This window comes from Coturnix japonica, chromosome 8 (genome assembly GCF_054131305.1).
Source record: "Coturnix japonica strain WE chromosome 8, WE-NBRP24, whole genome shotgun sequence".
NCBI lineage: Eukaryota > Metazoa > Chordata > Aves > Galliformes > Phasianidae > Coturnix > Coturnix japonica.
The window spans coordinates 20,111,962-20,132,614 of NC_140670.1; the positions used below are offsets into that span (position 1 = coordinate 20,111,962).

Consider the following 20,653-nt stretch of genomic DNA (forward strand, 5'->3'; position numbering starts at 1 on the left):
GCAGGATTTCATTTGAGTTGCCACTTTAAAGATTCAGTAGTGGTTGCTGGATCCATTTCACCAGAATTTTTAGCATAGCAAACTTTATCATCAGTTATTTTGTGGAAGAAGATATTGCCTACTGACTGCCTACCTCATCTTCCTGCTGAAAATGTAAGTTACCTCTGTAATGGTGTAGAAAATGGTTAAGAATAAATAAGGGTTTGGAGATGAATGTAGAATTGAGTATTTATCCATAGCATACTTAAAATGTTTAGATCACCTACAACGTTACTAAGTAATGTGTAAATGTTGTGCAGTAGATGAATGAGTAAGGCAAGGACTTTCTCTGAACACAAAGCTAATCAGTGAAGGGGTGCTTTTTCACAGAATATTTTGCACTGTAGTATTGCTTAGTATAGCAACCTTCTAAAGTAATGCTCCATATCATTAAACACTTTCAGAGTAAACACCTACAAGGAGTAAATTAAGCTTGCGGAGACCAATATGTTTGTCTTTGGTTAATTCTGAGGTCTAGACTTTACAGTCTTAAATGTTTTAAACATTGTATTAGTTATACTAGTTTAATTACTATCACCTGAGCAGTATACTGAACATGGTATATATGTGACACTGTAAAACAAGCATTCTATACTAAACAGACTTGTGAAAAGTCTGTATGCATAATTTCTTACCTGCTGGGCTTTCATTTGCATCACAGACAGAATAAGTATTTTCTGTGTTGCAAAAGAAGAACATAACCATGTGCTGAACATCATTGTGTTAGGAAGCAGTTATTTCCAGAAGATTGGTGCATTACACAAAGCTGTTGCTCAAAGCTTCAGAGAACCAGCTGTGTAATAGCCTCCCCACAGGTGACTTTTTGAGACCTTGCAAGTCCAGGCTGAATTTTGCCTCAAATGCCTTGTGGGTGATGTTAGAGAACACTGCCTTTTTGGGGGGGCGGGGGGAAGAAAACATGTTTAGTGTGTCAATTTTGGAAAATATCTTCATGGTAGATTAATTTTCAGGTCCAAAGAAATCAAACACCTTTGGAACTAATTAACCACTATTGGTAGAATTATTTTTTTTTTTATTTTTTTTTAATTGGAGCAATTATGTATTGTTAAATTTCATTTTAACTACTTGATATTTTGTGAAAATGACAGTGCTGTCACTAATGCAAGGAGTAAAATGCTGTGATAGAACAGGCTTTTTTTTTTTGTCTCTAAATCAAATTCTGCAAGAATGGAGTTGGTATTTAGTTTGGCAGTGTGTTTTTTGGGCCTCCAACAATAGATTAAATAAAGACAAAAGATTGAGAGCTATTAAGTCAGATATCTGTGTTAAAGCTGTGAAAACAGTTTTTGTAACAACAGGAGGCTTGTAAAGGAGCTCAAAAAATGTATATAAGAGACATCCATGACAGTGAGTTGCTGCTTTCTCACTAGAAGGATGCTAACAAAAGTCATTTAGCACCGCCTCTGTACTCAGTTGACTTTACAATATTTAACTTTAATTTGCACATCTGAAAAAACAAACAGAAATATTAATGAGAGTAAAGCTGAAGAAAAGGACAACATGTCCATTATTCTAAAACACTGACAGCTTTATTGCTGTGAAGCTTTATTCATGTAAAGTACAGCCCTATTTCCAGCTTGTACACAGCAGTACATTAAATTCAGCTGCTCTTGTTTCTAGGGCTGTGCGCTTTACAAAGAAATTAGTGAGAGCAGTGATATGTGGTAAACTTAACAAATGGAACAAATAGACCACTGTGGCTTTTCTCACTTTTCAAGTGTGAATGTCCTATAGGAAATACATCTTTAAACAGCAGTCAGAGGACAAGGCTGTGGTACGCAGCTGTTCACTTGACTTTCAATACCCATGTTGTCACAGATGACAGTGTATCCACTTTGTGTCTGGTAAAGAAAGAGTTGGGCTTGAACTGCATCTCTTACTGCTCAGTAGATGTCAAAGAGTATTTTTCATCATTGTGGATGTTCTTCTTGTAAACACCTGATCCACACGTTTTGGGGTGTTGAAGCAAATGATTAAAAACAGTCTTCTGCTCAGCATTTCAGTACAGTTAAGAAACTCTTACAATATATTTCAGTTTTGTTGAGTCTTTTGTGTTGTTTTGGCTGTCAATTAGAACCAAGGAGGTATGCTGGTGATTTTCTACTATTTCAGCAACACTGTCAAAACGCTGTATAGAGAAAACAAGAAATAATTAGTGGTATCCCTTAATGTTGTAACATTTATAGTAATTGTAGCATCATTTTTGTCCTCTCCCAGCATGGAGGAGATTAGAACTATGACTCTTACCGAGATGTTCTGCCTCTTGGTAAGAGCACCAATCCTGCTCTCAGTCCCAATTCCAATAGCAGACATATTAAATTTGGACAATGTAAGATAGAGATAGTGGTAATATCCTTTTCATTGGTGACTGCTGCTTGCACAAGCTGAACCACAGAGTTTATTACCCAGCATATTAAACACACACCACTTACAGCTAACCTTAATCTGTCAAGCTACACACTGTGGGGCAGTTTGGAATCTGCTTTATTTGCAGTTCAGCCACCTCAGTAAGAGCAGAGGACTCTTAAGAAAACATGGTGAAGATGGCTGTCAATGAGCCCTGTTTTAGCTATGCCATTTTAATGTCAGCCTCTGTAAATTAACACTCTGAATCTACTAGACCCGTTGATATTCCTTTTGGTTTCCATCCAAATGGGATTATCTTTCTTTTTGCCTTCAGGTCATTTATGACTCTTTGTGGAAGGCCAGATAAACTTCAGGCTTCTGAGTTATTCTGTAACCCAAGAACTGTTGCCTGTGAGGCAGATAATTAGGCTGAGGCAAGCCTACTCTCACATGCCTGAAAAGCCCCCTCTTGTGTGCTGATGACACACAGATTTATTGGTGTATGAGTTCCACTTCTCTATGCTGCTGTTAGAATAATTTTCTGTGATTTTTGCGCTCTAAACATTCTTTATTTGAAAACAGAATTAAAAGTACAGTTATTTTTCTTTTTGATAGAGGTCCTTTACAATTTTCCAAGAAACTTTAGAATTAGAGTCTTAGGTAGAAGGTGACTAGAAATAGCTGGGGGATTTATCTAGTAGCTGCAGTTCTGATCCTGGTAGCTTTTCAGAATAGTTATGAGCATGCTTCCAACTTGATCTGTGGCTTTAATTAGTTTTATCATGCAGGAGCTGATGTTAACACTTGTTTTCTCTAGTTTGGTATACTTCAATCACAACGCATGAAGAATCCTGTCAGTCATACTGCAACATACTTCAGTCCTTGCTTATTAAAGGTAGATAAATGAACAGTGTTTGGAGGGGGGGGGTAGGGGAGGAAGAAAATCTCACCTCTTCACCACATTTTTCTCTTCCTAATGCATACTGTCCTGTTGATTCAATAAAACGTATAGGAATGTTGTATACTCTTCTGTTATAAAACACAACCAGTGTGTATGGTTGCCTTGAATCCTGTCCAGAACTCTTTCTTATTAGAAATGATCCATCCTAAAGAAAGAAAATATGTAACTTTTTATAAACTTTTTTTTTTTTTTTTAAGTTTAATAGGTTGTGGTTTTGTCTTTTTTAATTGCAATAGCATTAAATCCTTTTCTATCATTAGGAAAATCCACACAGTAGGAAGCAGCATGTATTTCTGCTGTCTAATGATAGTTTTGAAAGGTTTAATGGTGCTCTTTGCATCCTTTCTCTGCCTGTTCAGAGAAAGGGATTAAAAATAAACATGCATATAATAAGTGACAGCAGCCTGTTGGATTTCATACATTATTAGGAAATGAAGTTGCTGTAAAAAAGGGGACAGCAGAGGTGTTTCTCCAGACCTATAGCTACTGGCAGTGTAGCCCATTGCTCACTGCCTGGCAGCAGCCTATGCTGGTGACAGCCCCTTGCTCTAACCTGTTTTGTGAAGAGTGGGAGAAGAAAGCTCAACAATGGAAGTGTACCTGTTGCTGGGGATGCACCTCTGCATGTTACTGTGCTCTTCAGTGACACTAATTCCTTGTAGACAGACTAGGTGAGGACTCATTCTCCAAATAACTAAAATGCTTAGTGTTGTCACGTCAAAATACATTGCAGCATCTGTCTTTCCAAATACTTTTTCACATGATCCATTGGATTGTCATAAAGATGATTTAGAAGTAACAGGGCTTTGCCTTCTCTTTTAGCACATGCAACAAGGAAAGTCTCTAATCTATAACAGCATTCTTTGCAGCGCAGTAATCTTTGAACTAAACTGGGGCAACTTCAGTTACGCTCCTATAGTGAGGGAAAGTGTTTCACCACAAGAATTTTATGGTTGGCACTACTTGCACAGCAGAGTATTCTGATCTGTTAGTCATACAACTGAAGTTCTTAGAATATTTCTGTTTGTCTTATTTTTTTTAAACACCTGATGCTATTCCTAGAACAGACATTCCTTGAAAGTGACCTACCTTGTTAGATCGATACAGTGCATCTTCTGCTGTTTTCCGATCACAGGTTGCAGCATACCATGCTTTACTATGAACACCAGCATCCTAAAAAGAATAAGAGAGTGAGTTTCACCTGAAAAATAATAAAGAATTTGGACTGTGGGAGTGTTACTATTCAATAGTAATGGCTGAGAAGAACTCTGATGCAGAATTGCTCAAGAAACATTGAATTCAGAAAATTCTTTGCCAGGAGCTGACCATTTTTATTGACCAGAGGAAGAACAAAGGAAAACTCTTGTGTTTAAACAGTGCTAACATCTGATAGAAGGCTCACGTGCACCAGAATAAACCCTGATAGTATTCTACAGGTTTGACTAAAGCATGATCTGGCATTTTTAAAGCATAAAGATATTCTAGTAGAATATAAAGATAGTATTCAGGACTTGTGGAATAGCTTGACCCTGAACAATTCTGATGTTGCTTGGCTGTGGCCTAGCCCATACAATATCCAGTGGAGGTAGGTATCTAACTTTAGGAATGAAGCTTCCCATATATGTCTGTGAACATGGTCAGCATTACCTGCATCTGGATAACATGGAAGTAGGAAAAGTGCACCTTTTGGCTTCCTGATGTTATTAAATGAGCACGGAAATGTATGCTGTACTACAAAACACAGAATTAATCTCTCTCCTCTACTTATGCTGCAGTTCAACACCTGAGACACGGGCCCAGTTCAGGTTCCCTGTTGGACTGAGTATGAACATATCTTTGCATTTAAAATAAAGCTCTTGACTAAAAGGCATAAAACACCATATGTTTCCTGTAGGGAAGGATTGCATTTGGGATGGAATACAAGAGTGGCTTGTATTTAATATAAATTATTGGGAGTCCCATTTATGTGTAGTGTTCCCTGTGAACACCTCACTAACATCGCTCTTCTTTCCAGTCTTTTCAATGCTTGGCAGTGCTCTGAACAGTAACACAACCTAACCAGAACCTTTTCTTCTAGGGAAAGACATGGGCCAAAGGACTTCATGGATGGGGACATGGGTACAGATACAAGGTAGGATTATTGGCACCCCTAAAGATAGTGGATTCTGGTTTAGAAGATAAAAACTCATTTCAGAGGAAGTGTCCAGATGAAGAGATGTGAGGAGGGGAGGGCAGCTGGGAGTGTGAAAGGAGATAATGATTTGCATAAGAGAAGCAGTGGTAATACAAAGATGCAGGATTGAATGCAAGTTTGTGAACAGAAGCACTGTTTTAGAAAATGTATGGAGATTTTAGACAGGTGTGGAAGGGGAAGGATGGGAATGAGGGATTAGAAGCAGCAGAAGAACTACACATTATCAGGTTCCAATGGCTAGAAGATGAACTAACAGGTTATCAAACCAGCAATCACAAAAATCAGGCTCTTGCTGAGAAGTTTGATGCCAAAACTGACTCAAGAGTGTAGAAGGCTATAAAAATAATGCTGAGAGTATTTCATAATCACTGCTTCTGGGTATTAACCTTCAGGGTCATTTGAATGGTTTTGCTCCAACTTTACAGTAACAAAGTTAATAATAAAACTCATTTTTCATGGAAGATTTATGAAAGTAATCTGTTATCTCAGTAGGAAAGAAAAAAAAAAGATGAAGTTGCATGTAATGACTATTTCCTTGCTGCTGATAGTGGAATGCCTTGGCCCCTCCCTCGTGCTCATTTTCTTGCTTCACAATGAGATAGTTTGCTTTAGTAATATCATAAGGAGAAAAAAAAATCACCTTTCTGTGTTTTTGCCTTTGTGTGTGTGTGTATGAGTTTGACAGGTTGTTTTTCTGTGAGTTTAACTTGGCTCAGCTTGATGCAGGTTCAGAACATCAGGGAAGCACGTGGCTGGGAGGGACTGGCTGTGGGCACTGCACTTAATTTGTATGTTGGCTCGAGCCATAGCATGCAACTCTATCTCCAAGATTCTTCCATGTATTTTTCCAGTCACACTATTAATTGTAAAAAGATAAGAATCGCAAGTATGTAAAGTACTCAGCCGCTTAAGTAATGACTCCAGCAAACCAATCTTTGTTCAGCAGAACAAGAAAGTCAGCTGCTCCAAAGCCTTCTTTCCTAGCCCTCTCTATGGGCTATAATCTGTTCACAGAGACCCACCACCAAACTTTGGATGGGAACGAGCAATGAACATTTAGGGCAAAAATCAAGGCCATAAGCACCTGCATTGTGAGGTATTCTACAGCTCCATTATAGCTAATTGGTGGGAAAACACCACTGACTTCAACAGTTAATTTTAAAAGAATAATAATAAAATGAATGTTTCGTTAAACTGTGGTTTTGCCCAAGGCTGTTATATGAAAGCATAATTGCTACAAGCTGTTTTAGTGTCCATTGGATTGTTTTTTTGAAAGTGATTCTTGTAATAAATTTCCAGTATGGCATTGTTAAAATTGTTCCAGAGATTCAAGTCCTTTGTGTTCCTCACTGTTGTATTATCATTGTCATGTCAGACTTTAGAACACTTAATGTTATTGGCTTTGCACAATAGAGCCTTTGTTTTGCAATAAGCTGAACTATCTTTACCTTGCTTGTGACTACTGGGCTAACGAGAATGGTTTTGTGCATTCTGTAGTTTCCATTCCTCCAAAATGTGAGTAAAGGGAATAGCGCTGACATGAAAATAACTTTGCATTTGCTCAGGTCACTCAAAGCTTAACATTGCAACAAAAAGCAGCTAATAGCAGCAGATGTCTTGGTTGCATAATCACTTCAGAACTCAGTATATACTGCTAAACATTAGAAAACAGGAAAATAGAAGCTCATCAGAGCCATCTAGATCTATGTGCATAGTTAAAAATTTTCTTGTTTCAAATGATGTCAGATTATTATGGACTGGGAAGCCAGGAAGACTTTAAAATGAGTGGCTAAGTGGCACAAAGCATAGGTTTAGTATAATGCCATTTATGCATTTTTCCATGGTTTGTTGAAACTGTCCTATGCTACATGTTCTAAACAATTCTGACAAACATTTAGATTACCTGTATCATAGAAAAGTTTTCATTGCAAACAGGAACATGGGTATCCCCAGCAAAGGAGTGTTATTTTTAGAGAGGGGTGAAAATACTATTTGAAAGTGAAGGATAATGAACTTAGTTAATGTTGTACCTACATGGTCTGCAGTACTTGAAATGGATGAAATGCTGCTATGAGGGGAAGTACCCAGAGCACGGCTTGGGGCTTCTGGCACCTCTGCAAAAGAGAGAACAACATGGGGAATTTTTCAAAGTAAGTTTTGTTTTCCTGTAAGAAATTGGTATGTCACAGTGACTGTCAGAGATCTGGACAAGTTTGACCTTTGCTATTATTCAGGAAAGCCACATACTGTAAATACATGGGCTCAGTACTGGTGTATGGGACACCAGCCTGCTTACAAGAGGAGTCCTTCCTCCTAAAGAGAACAGTTGAAATGACTTGTTAAATCTGGCTCTGGTTATTAATCTTGTAAGAAAAATGCCTAAAAAAACCCCAACATTAAATAGAAAAGAGAAGAAAACAATTAAGTAAACCAGTATAGTTTTTACCCTGTGATTCTGTAGCAAAGGACAATGAAAAGGCAGAAAGTGCAAAAAGCATCCAGCCCAGGGTAAGAGGCAGTCATGTGGTGAGGGAGTCAGCAAAAGTAATATAGCTCAGATATTTTTTCACTGATTTAATCCAACTTGCATGTTTGTACATGTGTGCAAGAAATCCAAGTGGCAAAACAGAGAGGCAGAACTGGTAGGAAAGATTATGAAGCTTACTTAAATTTGTGATGGAAAAGCAGAGTATAAAATAGTTACTATGGCTGAAATACAAGTGTTGAAGAATTAAAGAAATACAGAAATTACAAGGAAACTGGTTGAGTACTGTTGCAAATTAATGACATGATAGAGCCATGGAAAGTAAGTAGAGATAACTGTTCTGATTAAATAGAATCTTGGCCAAAGACGGTAATTGTTCTCATAGGATATCCTGAGTCAGAACTCATAAGGATCACTGAGTCCAACTTGGCACTTGTGATCACAGTTAGGTATGTACTCAAGTAGATAAATGTTAAAGCTCTTTCATAAAATAATGGATTTCTACAGAAAGGATTTATCTCGCTCTATTCATTCTGGACTTAAGTAGAACATTTGATGATGTGCTATATGGGAATCAGTACTTTTGATGAAGAGAATAAAAATTAGCACAAGGCTGGTATGATGATGAGGAAGAGATGGCAGGGTGTGCTGAAGAGGTATTGGCTGTTGGGCCCAGTTGTGTCTGTGATAAAGCTGTTAGGGACCAAATAAGCACCAAGCAAGAACATGTTAAAGAAATGTTGCTAATTAGAGCAGCTTTTAGTACCAAATGACTTAAAAAAAAAAAAAAAAAAAAAAGTTACTCTTCAGAAAGAACTCATGCTACACATTCAAGGATATCAGTTGTGTAACAGAAACAGACAAACCTTGAGGGCAGACTATTGCACAAATATGAACCATTATGGCAAGAAAGACAGATAGAATCTTATGTTGGGGACTGACCCGTCTGCCTTTTTTCAGTGCTAACAAATGGGAGCAAGGCACCCAATCTCCAGTAATTTGCATAATAACTGAAAGAATCCCTTAATTTTACTAGCTGAACTACACCTGTTCTCATCTTCGTTTGTATTATGCAGACTTAATTCTGAACCAGTTAATATACGTGGCATCTCAAAGTAATTTAAAGATGAATTGTAAGTTATATATCAATCACATCTTAAATCATAATCTGAACAATACTTACTTGGCAGAATTAAGGGCTTTTGGAGCGAAGACCTGAAATAAACAGAGAGATTACAAAAAGGTCTGTGGGAAACCTTTTTCTTTGCCCATTGAGAGATAAGACCCAGATACAGGTCCTGCTAGTAGTGACGATCAGTAATTTAAACATCTGGTTTAAACCTCTATTGCTTAATTGGGTTTATAGCCCTCCCTGATTTTGGTGGCAGTTACAGTGTTTTGATGCATTTGGCACATTTGATTATTTATTTATTTATTTATTTATTGCTGCTGGGGGTTTTCAAGAAATCCGATTCAAAAAACAAAAGGCTACAAAGAAAAGAAATGTTTTCCTTTGAACTTTCCCCATCTGTGTTCAGACTGAGCAATAGGAGTTGGTGCACTGAAATATTCAAAAGATGACAAAAAAGACTTTTACTTTGGGGTACCACTTGGAAGAGGTGGAAGTGGAAACTCGTGGCTGGAACCTTGTCGTCGTTCTGCTGCTGTAGGTTTGTCTGTAGTTTGGGAAAGACAAATAAGAGTCAGCGTTTCTTTAGAAATACGTTGTCCCTGGTAAGACTGTCTCAGTAGATGAAGGAGGGCTTCTTTACTTGTTATCATCTTTTTGGAGGATTTTCTCACGTGGAGGCTTGCCATCCTGCTACCGTCATTACTGACTAGTGGCACTCTACCAAAGTTTATAAGCAAATAGCTGCACTCTGAGTGCCCACAGAACTCTGTGGGAGCCCTGCCTTCTGGGGGGCGCACTGTGTGACACAGAGGACAATGCTGGCTGCTCAGCCAGAGGAGCAGCAGTGGGGCTGCAGTTACCCTGTGTCAGGCAGCAGCCCCAGCTGAGCTTTTGCCTCAAGGTGCTGCTGCCTGGCACTGATTTCCTGCCTGTGTGATGGACTGGCTCTTGCCAGGAGCCATCTCTATGTGAGATGCTCCTTGCTGAGCTCAAAATGATGCGCTCATGCTTCCCCTCCCTTCCCCTGTCTCTGCTTTGAGGACTATATGGCACACTGCTGCTGCATTATGTCATGCCTTATGCTGCCAGTAACCTCAGAAGTTTTATTGCGACTGCTTTTAGAGAACAATGATACTCAGTGCAACTAAGGCTGGCCAGATCCAGTTCTAAACTGCTAAGACCAGCCTCTCCTAAAATAACAAGGATAAATTGGATGTGATATTGTTTGTTTCTAATAAGAAAAATAAATAACTTTGATAATGTCAACTTTTCCAAACTAGTGGAGAAAATTTACCTTCATTTACAGTGAAGTTGTCTCTGGAAGGCAAGCATGGTTTCTGTAATTAAACACAGAATTACAATACTAAATAACATGTCATTACATTATTTACACAGCAAATATCTTTTTACAGTTGTTGTTAACTAGTTTACATTCAGAACTGATGGAGTCCTGTGGGTATCAGGAGGCAGGGGCACAGCTATTCTGAGAAGAGCCTCTGGCTGTATGGCAATGCAGCTTGGGGTTTTGTGAAGTAGATTTGGAAAGAATCCTAGTTTGTGGGAATGAATGGATGGACAGAAGAAAAATTCAGAAATTAGTACTTTAAGACTTTTTCTTTTAGTTTTCATCCCCATGAGTAATTTACAGTTCCTTCTGACCTCAAGTCCAGAAATGAAGAGTTCATCCCAAATACTTTTGAATCAAAATTTGAATATTTTCATCTTTGTTGATCTGTACATACAGATGTCTGAACCCATTTTTCTTTCTGTACTGAAGCTCAGACTGCCAGTTTAGCCACCAGTAAAATCCCTCTCAGCCTTCTACTTAAGTTTTTTTTTTTTTTTTCCTCCTTCCTATTTTAAATTGATGTTAATAAGCAGTCAGTTTCAAAATATGTTTCCTATTTAATTTAATAGGAATTTTCAACAATTTATCTCTTTTTCCTACTGGAAGTTTTGGGATTTCTTATAAAGATGAAATGCTTATTGAAAAAAAACCTGACTAATCCTGGTAAAATCTCACATCTTTCTTGAACTATCATTCTGAAAATAAATGTATGTTCTTTGTATGTAAGCCCTATTTATTTCAGGGATTTCCTTCTTATTTCTCATTTTAATTCAGTCCTTGCAGTATGTGCATATTGTTACATTCAGGGGAGACTTATCACTTTCTACAGCTTCCTAAAATGCTGTAGCAAACTGGGGGTTGGCCTCTGCTCCCGGATAACAGTGGTTAGGATGAGAGGTAATGGACTTGAGCTTCATCAGTGGAGGTTCAGGCTGGATATAAGGAAGTGTTTCTTCTCAGAAGGAGAGTAGTAATGCACTGGCACAGGCTGCCCAGGGAGGTGGTGGAGTTACCGTCTCTGGAGGTGTTCAAGGAAAGGATATAGGCATCACTCTGAGTGACCTGGTGTAGACCGGTCACACACATGGACTTGTGGTTGGGCTGGATGACCTTATTTCTTTTTTCCAACCTTAATGATTCTATGATTGTAGGGTATCAGATCCAAACATTCATTTAATCTAAACATTTTTCTACTTGAGCTTTCTCCCTGCTACTTATTTCATGTAAATGCATCCACGCTTATTCTTCTAGTCTCTCTTCTGCTTTTTCTGTGCCTTTACGTTGTAGCCAAATTCATGATCAAGTTTGATCACACAAAGTTATTGCTTAATTATACAATTATAGATCAACTTACTGCTGGATTTACTGCATTAGAAGTTTTCTTTCTGTAAATTGTAGGAAGAAAGGAACATGGTTACTTAGCTGATACGTGGAATTCATTTAGCAACCAAGCACGTGCATGCTATTGCTGCTGTACTTGGGTAGATTAAGCAATCCAGCCAGCATTTGCCGTCAGCAGCACACAGTGAAAGGCAATGTCACTGGATTACAAACAACATGCCTCCAGAAATAATGGAAGAATAGCTTGTCTTCCCCTAAAGTCACAGTATTGTTCATTAACTGCAGAAAAAAACATTATTCCTGAATTGATTGCCACAGACCAGGTTAGGAGTTGCCTCCCAGTACAGCCAATATTAATTTGCCCCACCCTCAAAGAAGTAGCTTGCTTATTATTTTTACTCACAGGGCCCTTGGTAATGGAGATGGAGCTGCTCCAGTAGGAAATTTAGATTCTTGTGTATTATTGAAGCTATGATCTAGAAACAGATATGAAATATTTAGCATGCAATATTAGCTTCGCCTGATTAGTGGGTTTTCCTCACTGTATTTCAATGTCAACATATCAGAGGTTAAAAAAAAAAAGCCAGTGGTTTAATTTTCTTGACATGTTTTCACTCTGATTGTATTAGAAACAGTTCAGGAGCATTTCTTGCTTGTTGCTGGCTAATACAGATAACATTTACACTGACACATTCCACTGCATGGTACGTTAAGGTCACCAGTGACATACTGACAACAAATTCTGCTCATACCACCATGTTTACAGTACAGAATACTTACTTTCATCATTATTGTTTGCTTCATGGTCCTGTAATGGAAAAGTATGTTAGATTTGACAAGAAGCAATTTAATTAAGTGGGAAGTGCATAAGTTATCTGTGGTTGCAGTCTGTACTAGTTTTTAATTATATATTTGTATAGAGAGCATACAGTATCCAGGATATTTTTCATAGCTTCTGTTAGGGGATTTGAAAAAAATTAGCCAGCCAATTAATTTTGAACATTATAATAAACTTAGGCTTTCATAGAGTATGGATAAAATTGACCCTGAATTTTGTAGTGAGATTTATTAGTTCATATTTCATTTCTGAAATTGAAAGCTCAAATTCTGCAGCAGACATTTTGCACTGAACTAACAGTAGTGAGCAGACTGACTTTCCACCTTCCTAGAACAGAAGCAATCCAATTTGTTTTGTAGTTTCTTCTGTAGATGCTTTCTTTTGGCACCCAGATACTGTCCTTTAGGGGAGACTTTGCTCTGAAAAGTACAATTTAGAGGCACCAGCTACTCTTTTTTCCATTTTCACCCACCAGGTTAATGGCTTTTCACTAATGTTGGTTACAAACACATCCATTCCCTGGTTGGAGTGGTGTGATCCTCCCAGTCCTCTTAAACGCAATTCCTCTGGGGACAGCATTTTCAATGAAGGTACTCCAAACTGGGCAAAATAACTCATTGCTACTGAAAGTCAAGTTTCTGTAGTTTAAGCAATTTTTCTTCCCCTCCCCCCCCTCCTTTTCTTTAAGTACAGGATGGTATTTTTGTGTACTTGAAACCATTTGAAATTTTTTCTTAGACCAATACAGGTGTCCAATATACTTCTTCTGTCCCAAAGATTAGTAGCCAAAATTACAATATTAGGTCAATCTAGCATCCGAAGTTATCAGTTTCTGTTATTTAATTCAGATAATAAAATATAAAGAATACAAAAAAACAAAAAACAAAAGAGAGTTTTGCACACCCTTTAAATGGGCACATTACTCACTGTTTTTGGATGAAGGCGATTTCTGGGGAGAGGCAAAATATTTCTGGAAAAAAACAGAAAGTCAGTCAAGATAAGTAGGATTTTTACTTATTTTGTTTGAATGTTTGACTTAGATATCCATTGCAAGATCTAGAGAGCCCTGAAGAAAATGGTTTTAGTTACAAGTATACTCCACCACAGTGGTTGTGATGCTCTACCATATAGAGGAACCCATTTAGAAGAGCTTCTAGTTCTGAACTTTGGTTTCCCTGCAGCTGTGCACAGGGGACCTAAACACTGTAACAGTGTTTTGAATTCCACCTGCTCTTCCTGGGGCATATGACCTACTTGGTAGAGTGATGACCTAGGAATGAGACAATGTCTTGGTTTCCAAGCAGCTTCCTATATTTGTGGATACACAGGAATGAAAGAGACTACATGCTTTTTTTTTTTTTTTTTTAACATTAATTTTCCTTTAGGGACTTGGAATTTAATAACAGATTTACCAACTCTGTTTATACAAGCAATCCTACACCCCATCCACTACAAAAATGTCTTGTTTCCGAGGGCACAGAAGCCAATAATAGGACTTCAATGTGATTTGCAGGGATGTTTTACCCCTGTATTAATTCTTGAGGGAATATTCAAGATAATAGCGCCTATCTGGCAAACTGGCTTCAGTACAGGAGTTGAGGATGAACTTTTATTCTCAGTGTACCCCAGCATCTCTAGCTATTTGCAAATCCTGACTCCTACGAATTGTCCAAAGGCTACACAATAAGTAGAGATTAGAAAATTTTCTCTCCACTTTTATTTGTTATTAATATAAACTGCTGCCAACTTACCTGGAAGTGTCCAGCTTAGGTGACTCTCTAGCCATGCTGTGCATGTGCGAGTGCTCTGCATTCTGAGCACGTGTAGCAGGAAGTGGCTTAGTGAACCTTATAGTCAAATGTGAATTGAGGAAAGAAAATCACATTTAACAGTGATGAATAGAAAAGATGACCCACCCTACTCCTGCTCTGCCCCTTAAAAGTCCTAAAAATTACCCTTATGTAAGTAGTAGATCTTTTAGTACATTATGTTAGGGTAATTGAAATTAACATAGAAATGGATAACAATCTTTGCGTAGGTATTTTAAAGATAATTATTAAGCATATTACATTCAGACGAGAAAATACACTTTCCTACAAACTTGAAATAGTATACAAACACTCATAGCAAGAGATTACCTGGATATGGGTGGTGGTGAAAGTTCTTCCTTTTAAGAGAAAAGACACAGAATTTTTTGGCCATTTTGATTTCATAAAAACATTTATGTGATCATATTTATATTATCATAGCAATATCTTATTTTTGTATTGCTTGTGGTAGAATTCTGCCTGGTGATGTGCTTGAGGATGGTAGGAAACCACCACCAGTAGATTTGGAAGCCCCGAACACACTGGTGTGGTCATCTGTCATGTCAGAACCAGCAAGCAGGGAGAAAATTACTGTGTCAGAACTGTCATTACTCCTTTGCCTGTGACTGTGCTTCTATATAGATCATTCTCCTAAGCTCCTGCTTCCCAGACCCAACTGCTATCACATAGGACTAGAAATTTCAACCCCTTCCCAGTTATTCTATTTGGCAGATATCTTGAATTGCTTTGCCAACTTTTCTGTGAAGGAAGTGTCAAAGCACTAAGCGAAAACAGATTTGTTCCATTTTTCCCCTTTCAAAGACTGATTTTTATATGCATATACACTCTATAATCACTTATGTTACTCACAGACAGGGTACAAGAATCAAACTACAGGAAAGTCTTACCTCTTCTTCAGGAACCTCGTACACTTCTGTAGGACAGGGTAGAGAAAGCAAATCCTTTAGATAGCAAAAGTGCACTACATGTTACCAGAAAAACTGAACAGAATTTGTATCAACTGTATTTTGCCTCTGGAAAAGTAACTCGGAAAGTTGTCCCTGCTCCTGGTTCTGCCTCCTAAATCCTCAAGCAGCCACAGCCCTGTTGCTTTTGAAACAACAGAGAACTCAAGGAAGTGTGATAAACAGTCACTGTATGAAGGAGAGTTTTCTCCACCCTTACTAACTCCCCCCACCCCAGCCTCTCAAAAAGCAAGACAAATCCTGTGTCTTGCAAACCTGGGACTCTTTGGAAAGGTGCATTATCACACCTGTGGTAGCAGTCAGCCTTTCCCTGACTCTCAGGGAAGAAAAGATCAGGTGAACCATACACTCAGATAGATCCCTTTCTGTTTCATGTCCATCCCTGGGCACAGAAGTATTTTAATTCACAGATACTAAAAGACAAGAACACCATCGTCCTTACTCATGCCCACTTTATTCAATGGAAATTCAATTTTATGTCAGTTTTCATTGCTTTTATTACTCTGAAAAGTATCCACATTCCCACCAGGGGGAGATGTTTTATTTTTTTTTAGAAACAACTGTCTAGAGTTGGCTGTTGCTTAACACTGATTTATAGAAAGTCTAAGATAGAAAATAGCATTTAAAATATCCAAGAAGCATGTCACAAGTCCTCAGGTCATTCGTAAGAAACTTTTATAGTTTATGCCTTGAATTCATTCTGTTTGATGCCAAGCAATTACTGACACATTCAAGGATACAAAACAACTTGGAGTTAGCACAGCTAAGGAAGATTAAGCAAATATGCACATACTTAGAAAAGCAAACATGATTCTCACATTTGCTTCTTTTTTTCCCCCCCTTTTTCCAAATAAATTGCTTTTTACAGAACTTAGGAACATTGTTATCCCAGGGCATGCAGCACATCAGCCTACATAGAATTTCTCACATATTTTAAAATCACATCAAGATTCAATATTGAATGTTGTTTCCTCTGGTGAAGTGAGATTAATAGCATTCCAAGTCCTATAATTGTTTTTGCCGTATTGATCAATTTGTGTTCCTCTATAGACAAGATGACTAAGAATAAATTAGGTTGGGGCAAATGACTTGTTCTAGTTTTATTTGTGCTTAAAGCAGACTTACCAACCAACCTAGGCAAAACAAATGCTATAACACTGAAAAACTGAAAGGGAAACATTTTATGTATTACATGGTTTCTGTTGGGAATACATCAATCATAACTTAATATTGCTCAGTCTTAAGTTATTTTGTTTCAGCATCAACACAAACTCCACATACCTTGCATGTCAGAGGCAAGAGAGGGCTTTGCAGGAGTAGGGAGGGCTGATTTTGTGGGTGGCTTCGTGAATCTATTCACAGGAGCTGACAACATAATTTACATTATATATACCTATATGTTGTGTATATACATATTACATATATAATTTAAAAATAAGTTACTATTACAATAAGAACAGACATTAAGCAGGTGCAAGTGATGGCCCTGAACAAATTAACTGAGTCAGAATGCAGTTCTTATTTTAAAAAGGAAACATCGCTCAGTATTCATGCCTTGATACTGTTTAATACTGCCAGTTATGTCAGAGAGCAGAATTAAACACTTCTGTTTACCTTCACCTTTGGACTGTGATAATTTAACTATCCAGCTAAATATACTTAAAATACAGAAGTAAAAAATTAATCAAAGTGTATTTACTGGAGATCTAAAAGGCTTCTTCTTGTTTCCCATGGCAATTCAGCTGACAGAATTTTAATGCTGTGGCTCCCTTTGTTGAGGGGAGAGATCACACACCACAAAAAGCTTCCTGATAGTACCAGGGATGGACTTTGAACTCACTGAGTGAGAGAGGCAAGAATTGTATATAACTTCTGTGGCCTTGTCACGGGCCAAAGGAGCCAACTGCCTCTTTCCAAGTTCTTTAACAGCTGCACCTCTACTCCCTGAATGCTAAAAACACATAAATTTGATTCATTTTTTTCTCCACTGTTATTTCTAACAAAGTAATAAACAACTAGCTTAAACATCTAGAACTCACGTTTTACAGGTAGTGGTGCACTGCCTTCTGTGGGTTCAATATAGTTATCATCATCATTGTCGACTGGCACAATGTAATTATCCTATAAGAAACACAGGACAAAAAACATCTACCAGTTAAACCTCCATCCCACCAATGATCTATTGCCCACAGTAGTTGCTATTTCACAGTGGCTGTTGCTACAGACATTTATCCTTGTTTATGGATGGGAATCCCCAAGACTGAAAACCCTTTGGCAAACAACCCCAGTTCTGGACTGGTTGATAAAGCCCTCATTTCCCTTTGGTCCCAGGGTAATGTTTGAGGTTGTCTTCTCTCCTTATTGCCTGCAGCTTTTGGATAATTATCTATTAGTAACCTGCGTGGTACTTGCAGATCACTGCTTGTGATGTATCAAATATTTTGTACCATACAGGCTAATAAAGACACCAGTCTTTGGCATTGCAAAGTCATCTACTAGGGTCAGTCATTTAAACTATCTGAATATGTAAATGCAGACATACACATACAAACATTACCTCATCATCACTGCACTCCCTCGGCTTTGGTGGTAATTTTGGTTTTGTAGCAGGAGATGGCAGAGATGGTTTGGATGGTTTCTTTGGTCTGGGCAAGGCTGAGCTGGGTGTGCTTGGAAGAGGTTTGTTGATGGGAGGAAGCTGATGGTGACTGGTGCGATTGTCTTTTAAATGTGGGAAAAAAAAATTTAGTTGAAATTGCTCATTGGCCTCTGGACAGTATTCTGCTACCTATGCAAATAGGTCTGTACTGTTGTTGAAACTTTAGGAAAAAAGCAAAACTAAGCATCTGCAGGTCCTGACAGCAAGATTTGTGTACCAACTGGTCCCGTTTGTTGCTCTGGGTAGTGACCCAGTGCTCTAGAACAGGTTGCAGTGTGCCTAGACACTGACTGTTGTACAAACGCCTACTTAACGCTTGGTGAGAAAGTGGTAGCCAGGTGTTATGGCTTGTTAGTTAGTATATCCTGTACCAGATGTTGAAAAGGAGTGCAAAAGAACTTATCTGACGTACAGGAAATAAGAGCACAAAGGGTGGGACTGAAAAAACTTATGCCAAGTCCTCTAAGGTGTCATTTTAGAAATCTCTTTCCTACTCAAGGAACATGAAAGCATACTGTTTATGAGCTTCTGGAAGCCTATGTATGTCACTACAGAACTTCAGTGACTTTCTCCAATGACAGTCTCAGAACTGAAAGCAGCCATCATGCTGACACTTCTTCTCCTAGTGGCCCAAATCTTCAACTAACAAAAGGTCAACTTCTATTCATGTCAGTGCCACATGCCTGCAAAAAAAATTCCAAGTAGAAAGCAAGAAAGCTTTTCTGATAGATGGATTTAAATAAAACCTTGCTTCATCCTGTTTTTTTTTTTTTCCAAGATATTTATCCTAAGTAATAATATTGAAGGACAACAGGGAACAAATATTTGAGCTGGTTCCATTTGTTTAATTTTTATTTTTAATTTTTAATTTTTAACTGATTTTGGAATGACTACACTAAGGATAAAGAATGGTCTCGTGTTAAGTCTTATGTTCTTAACCTTCAAAATGAACTCTCATACTAAAAATGCAGAGGAGCATGGAGTACAGTTAGTGACATTTCTCATACTTTTGCTTGAATTCTGTGGTTATTAGACGCTTATCAAATTCTCTACAACATTATATTACAACTCTAAGAATTTCTAGAAGCAATACTAACCTGTTTCATGCTGTAATAACAAATCATATTGTCTGAAAGCCAAAGATCTGATCATCAGAATTAAAAGCAAACTTTTGATGAAAGGATAGGTTAGTCCACTTGAAGCTACTTCTTTCTTAGTACAAGTAAATAAGCAGTTATCAAGCTGGTGTAGCCAACTTTTCCATACCTACCTGCATATTCACCTCTAGAAATAGGGAATGCAGAGGGAATCTTCTTATTTTCCTGTTCACTTGGAGGTGGTTCATAGCTGTCATCAGGATTCTCCTCACTGGGGACCACATACATCTCAGAGTCAGAGTGGCCATCTGGATTTTCATAATCACTGTCCTAGAAAGACAGAACTTCCTTTTTCTCACTTCATAACATACTAACTGCTTCATAGCAGAATATGACACAAATATCCTTGCAGGTTCGCAATTAACTAAATTATGAGAACACATCCTTGAAAGGTCAAGTTATCCTCTGAACAAGTAGGCACCTCAGCCTGTTCCCCCTCCCAAGAAGGAAACAGGTCACCTCAGGGTGACACTTATATGGTATGGCAATTACTTTATGTGGCACTTGACCATGACCTGCTTCATTCTAACATACTCTAAATCTTTATCATAAAAATCTCATTTTTAGAAAGAAGTGCATTTTTCTACCTCTTTAAAATACAAGATCCCAGTTTCAGAATAGTTCAGTTCAAGAAGTCTCTCACATTGATAATATTCATTTATTTGCTCATGGCTATCACTGACAGCATTTCTCATATGTACCTAAATTGAATCTGAAAAAACTAAGGTAGCCAAGAGTGTAAATAACGCAGATGTAACAATACTACTGAAATGTTATCTTAAGTTAAATCAGAATTAGATGACTCAAAACTAAATATTTATTATTATTGCTTGTGCTGAACTTGTAGCTACAGTAACCTCCTACACTACCCCAAGAGACGTACTTACAAAGTCATCTGACCATTGTTCCTCTTCATTGTCTGCATGTTCTAAACCAAACATAGAGTTACGTAAGGAGGTGGAATAATGAACATAAATGCTTATCTTAAGCACAGATAGGAAAAAACAAAAACAAAAAACCCCCAGAATCTACATATTCAATTAAAAAAAACGAGAGCTGACATTTTCTTAAGTGGTTCACGTATCACATTAATAGCATCAAGAGATTCTGCTGTTTGTTCATTTTATCCCCTACTTACTTTTATGTTACTGTTAGAGACACACTGGTTCAAAATTCTCTTATCTATAGAGCAGCCTACATGTAGAACCCTGATAAATGCCAATTTTGAAAGAGCAGATGCTTGTTACTTTTAACTCATATTGGGAAAACTTCTCATGCCTTTCTTGTCTCTCATTTTATATGTGTGAGCTACTTTCAGAGCTGTTGGTAACAGTACAC

General features: G+C 37.8%; 1 protein-coding gene across 14 annotated transcripts in view; it reads right to left on the reverse strand.

Moving 5' to 3' along the window:
* Positions 1 to 1,473: 1,473 nt before the first annotated feature.
* BLNK (B cell linker) overlaps positions 1,474 to 20,653 on the reverse strand; it is an 87,965-nt gene continuing 68,785 nt past the window's right edge. For 11 of the 14 annotated variants that reach the window (XM_015867182.3, XM_085555198.1, XM_085555193.1 and 8 more), the window contains 19 exons: positions 20,203 to 20,243; positions 19,429 to 19,585; positions 18,057 to 18,220; positions 17,539 to 17,620; positions 16,781 to 16,864; positions 15,422 to 15,447; positions 14,844 to 14,872; positions 14,457 to 14,552; positions 13,633 to 13,675; positions 12,648 to 12,675; positions 12,271 to 12,343; positions 11,881 to 11,911; positions 10,473 to 10,515; positions 9,644 to 9,722; positions 9,230 to 9,261; positions 7,596 to 7,675; positions 4,457 to 4,540; positions 3,357 to 3,512; positions 1,474 to 2,188 (listed from right to left, as the gene is read on the reverse strand). In XM_015867182.3, the coding sequence (XP_015722668.2) occupies positions 2,069 to 2,188; positions 3,357 to 3,512; positions 4,457 to 4,540; positions 7,596 to 7,675; positions 9,230 to 9,261; positions 9,644 to 9,722; positions 10,473 to 10,515; positions 11,881 to 11,911; positions 12,271 to 12,343; positions 12,648 to 12,675; positions 13,633 to 13,675; positions 14,457 to 14,552; positions 14,844 to 14,872; positions 15,422 to 15,447; positions 16,781 to 16,864; positions 17,539 to 17,620; positions 18,057 to 18,220; positions 19,429 to 19,585; positions 20,203 to 20,243 (1,448 nt within the window). In that variant the 3' untranslated portion in view covers positions 1,474 to 2,068. Of the gene's footprint in view, positions 2,189 to 3,356; positions 3,513 to 4,456; positions 4,541 to 7,595; positions 7,676 to 9,229; positions 9,262 to 9,643; positions 9,723 to 10,472; positions 10,516 to 11,880; positions 11,912 to 12,270; positions 12,344 to 12,647; positions 12,676 to 13,632; positions 13,676 to 14,456; positions 14,553 to 14,843; positions 14,873 to 15,421; positions 15,476 to 16,780; positions 16,865 to 17,538; positions 17,621 to 18,056; positions 18,221 to 19,428; positions 19,586 to 20,202; positions 20,244 to 20,653 lie in introns of all 14 variants that reach the window. The other 3 variants (XR_014948897.1, XR_014948895.1, XR_014948896.1) reach the window with 3 other exon arrangements.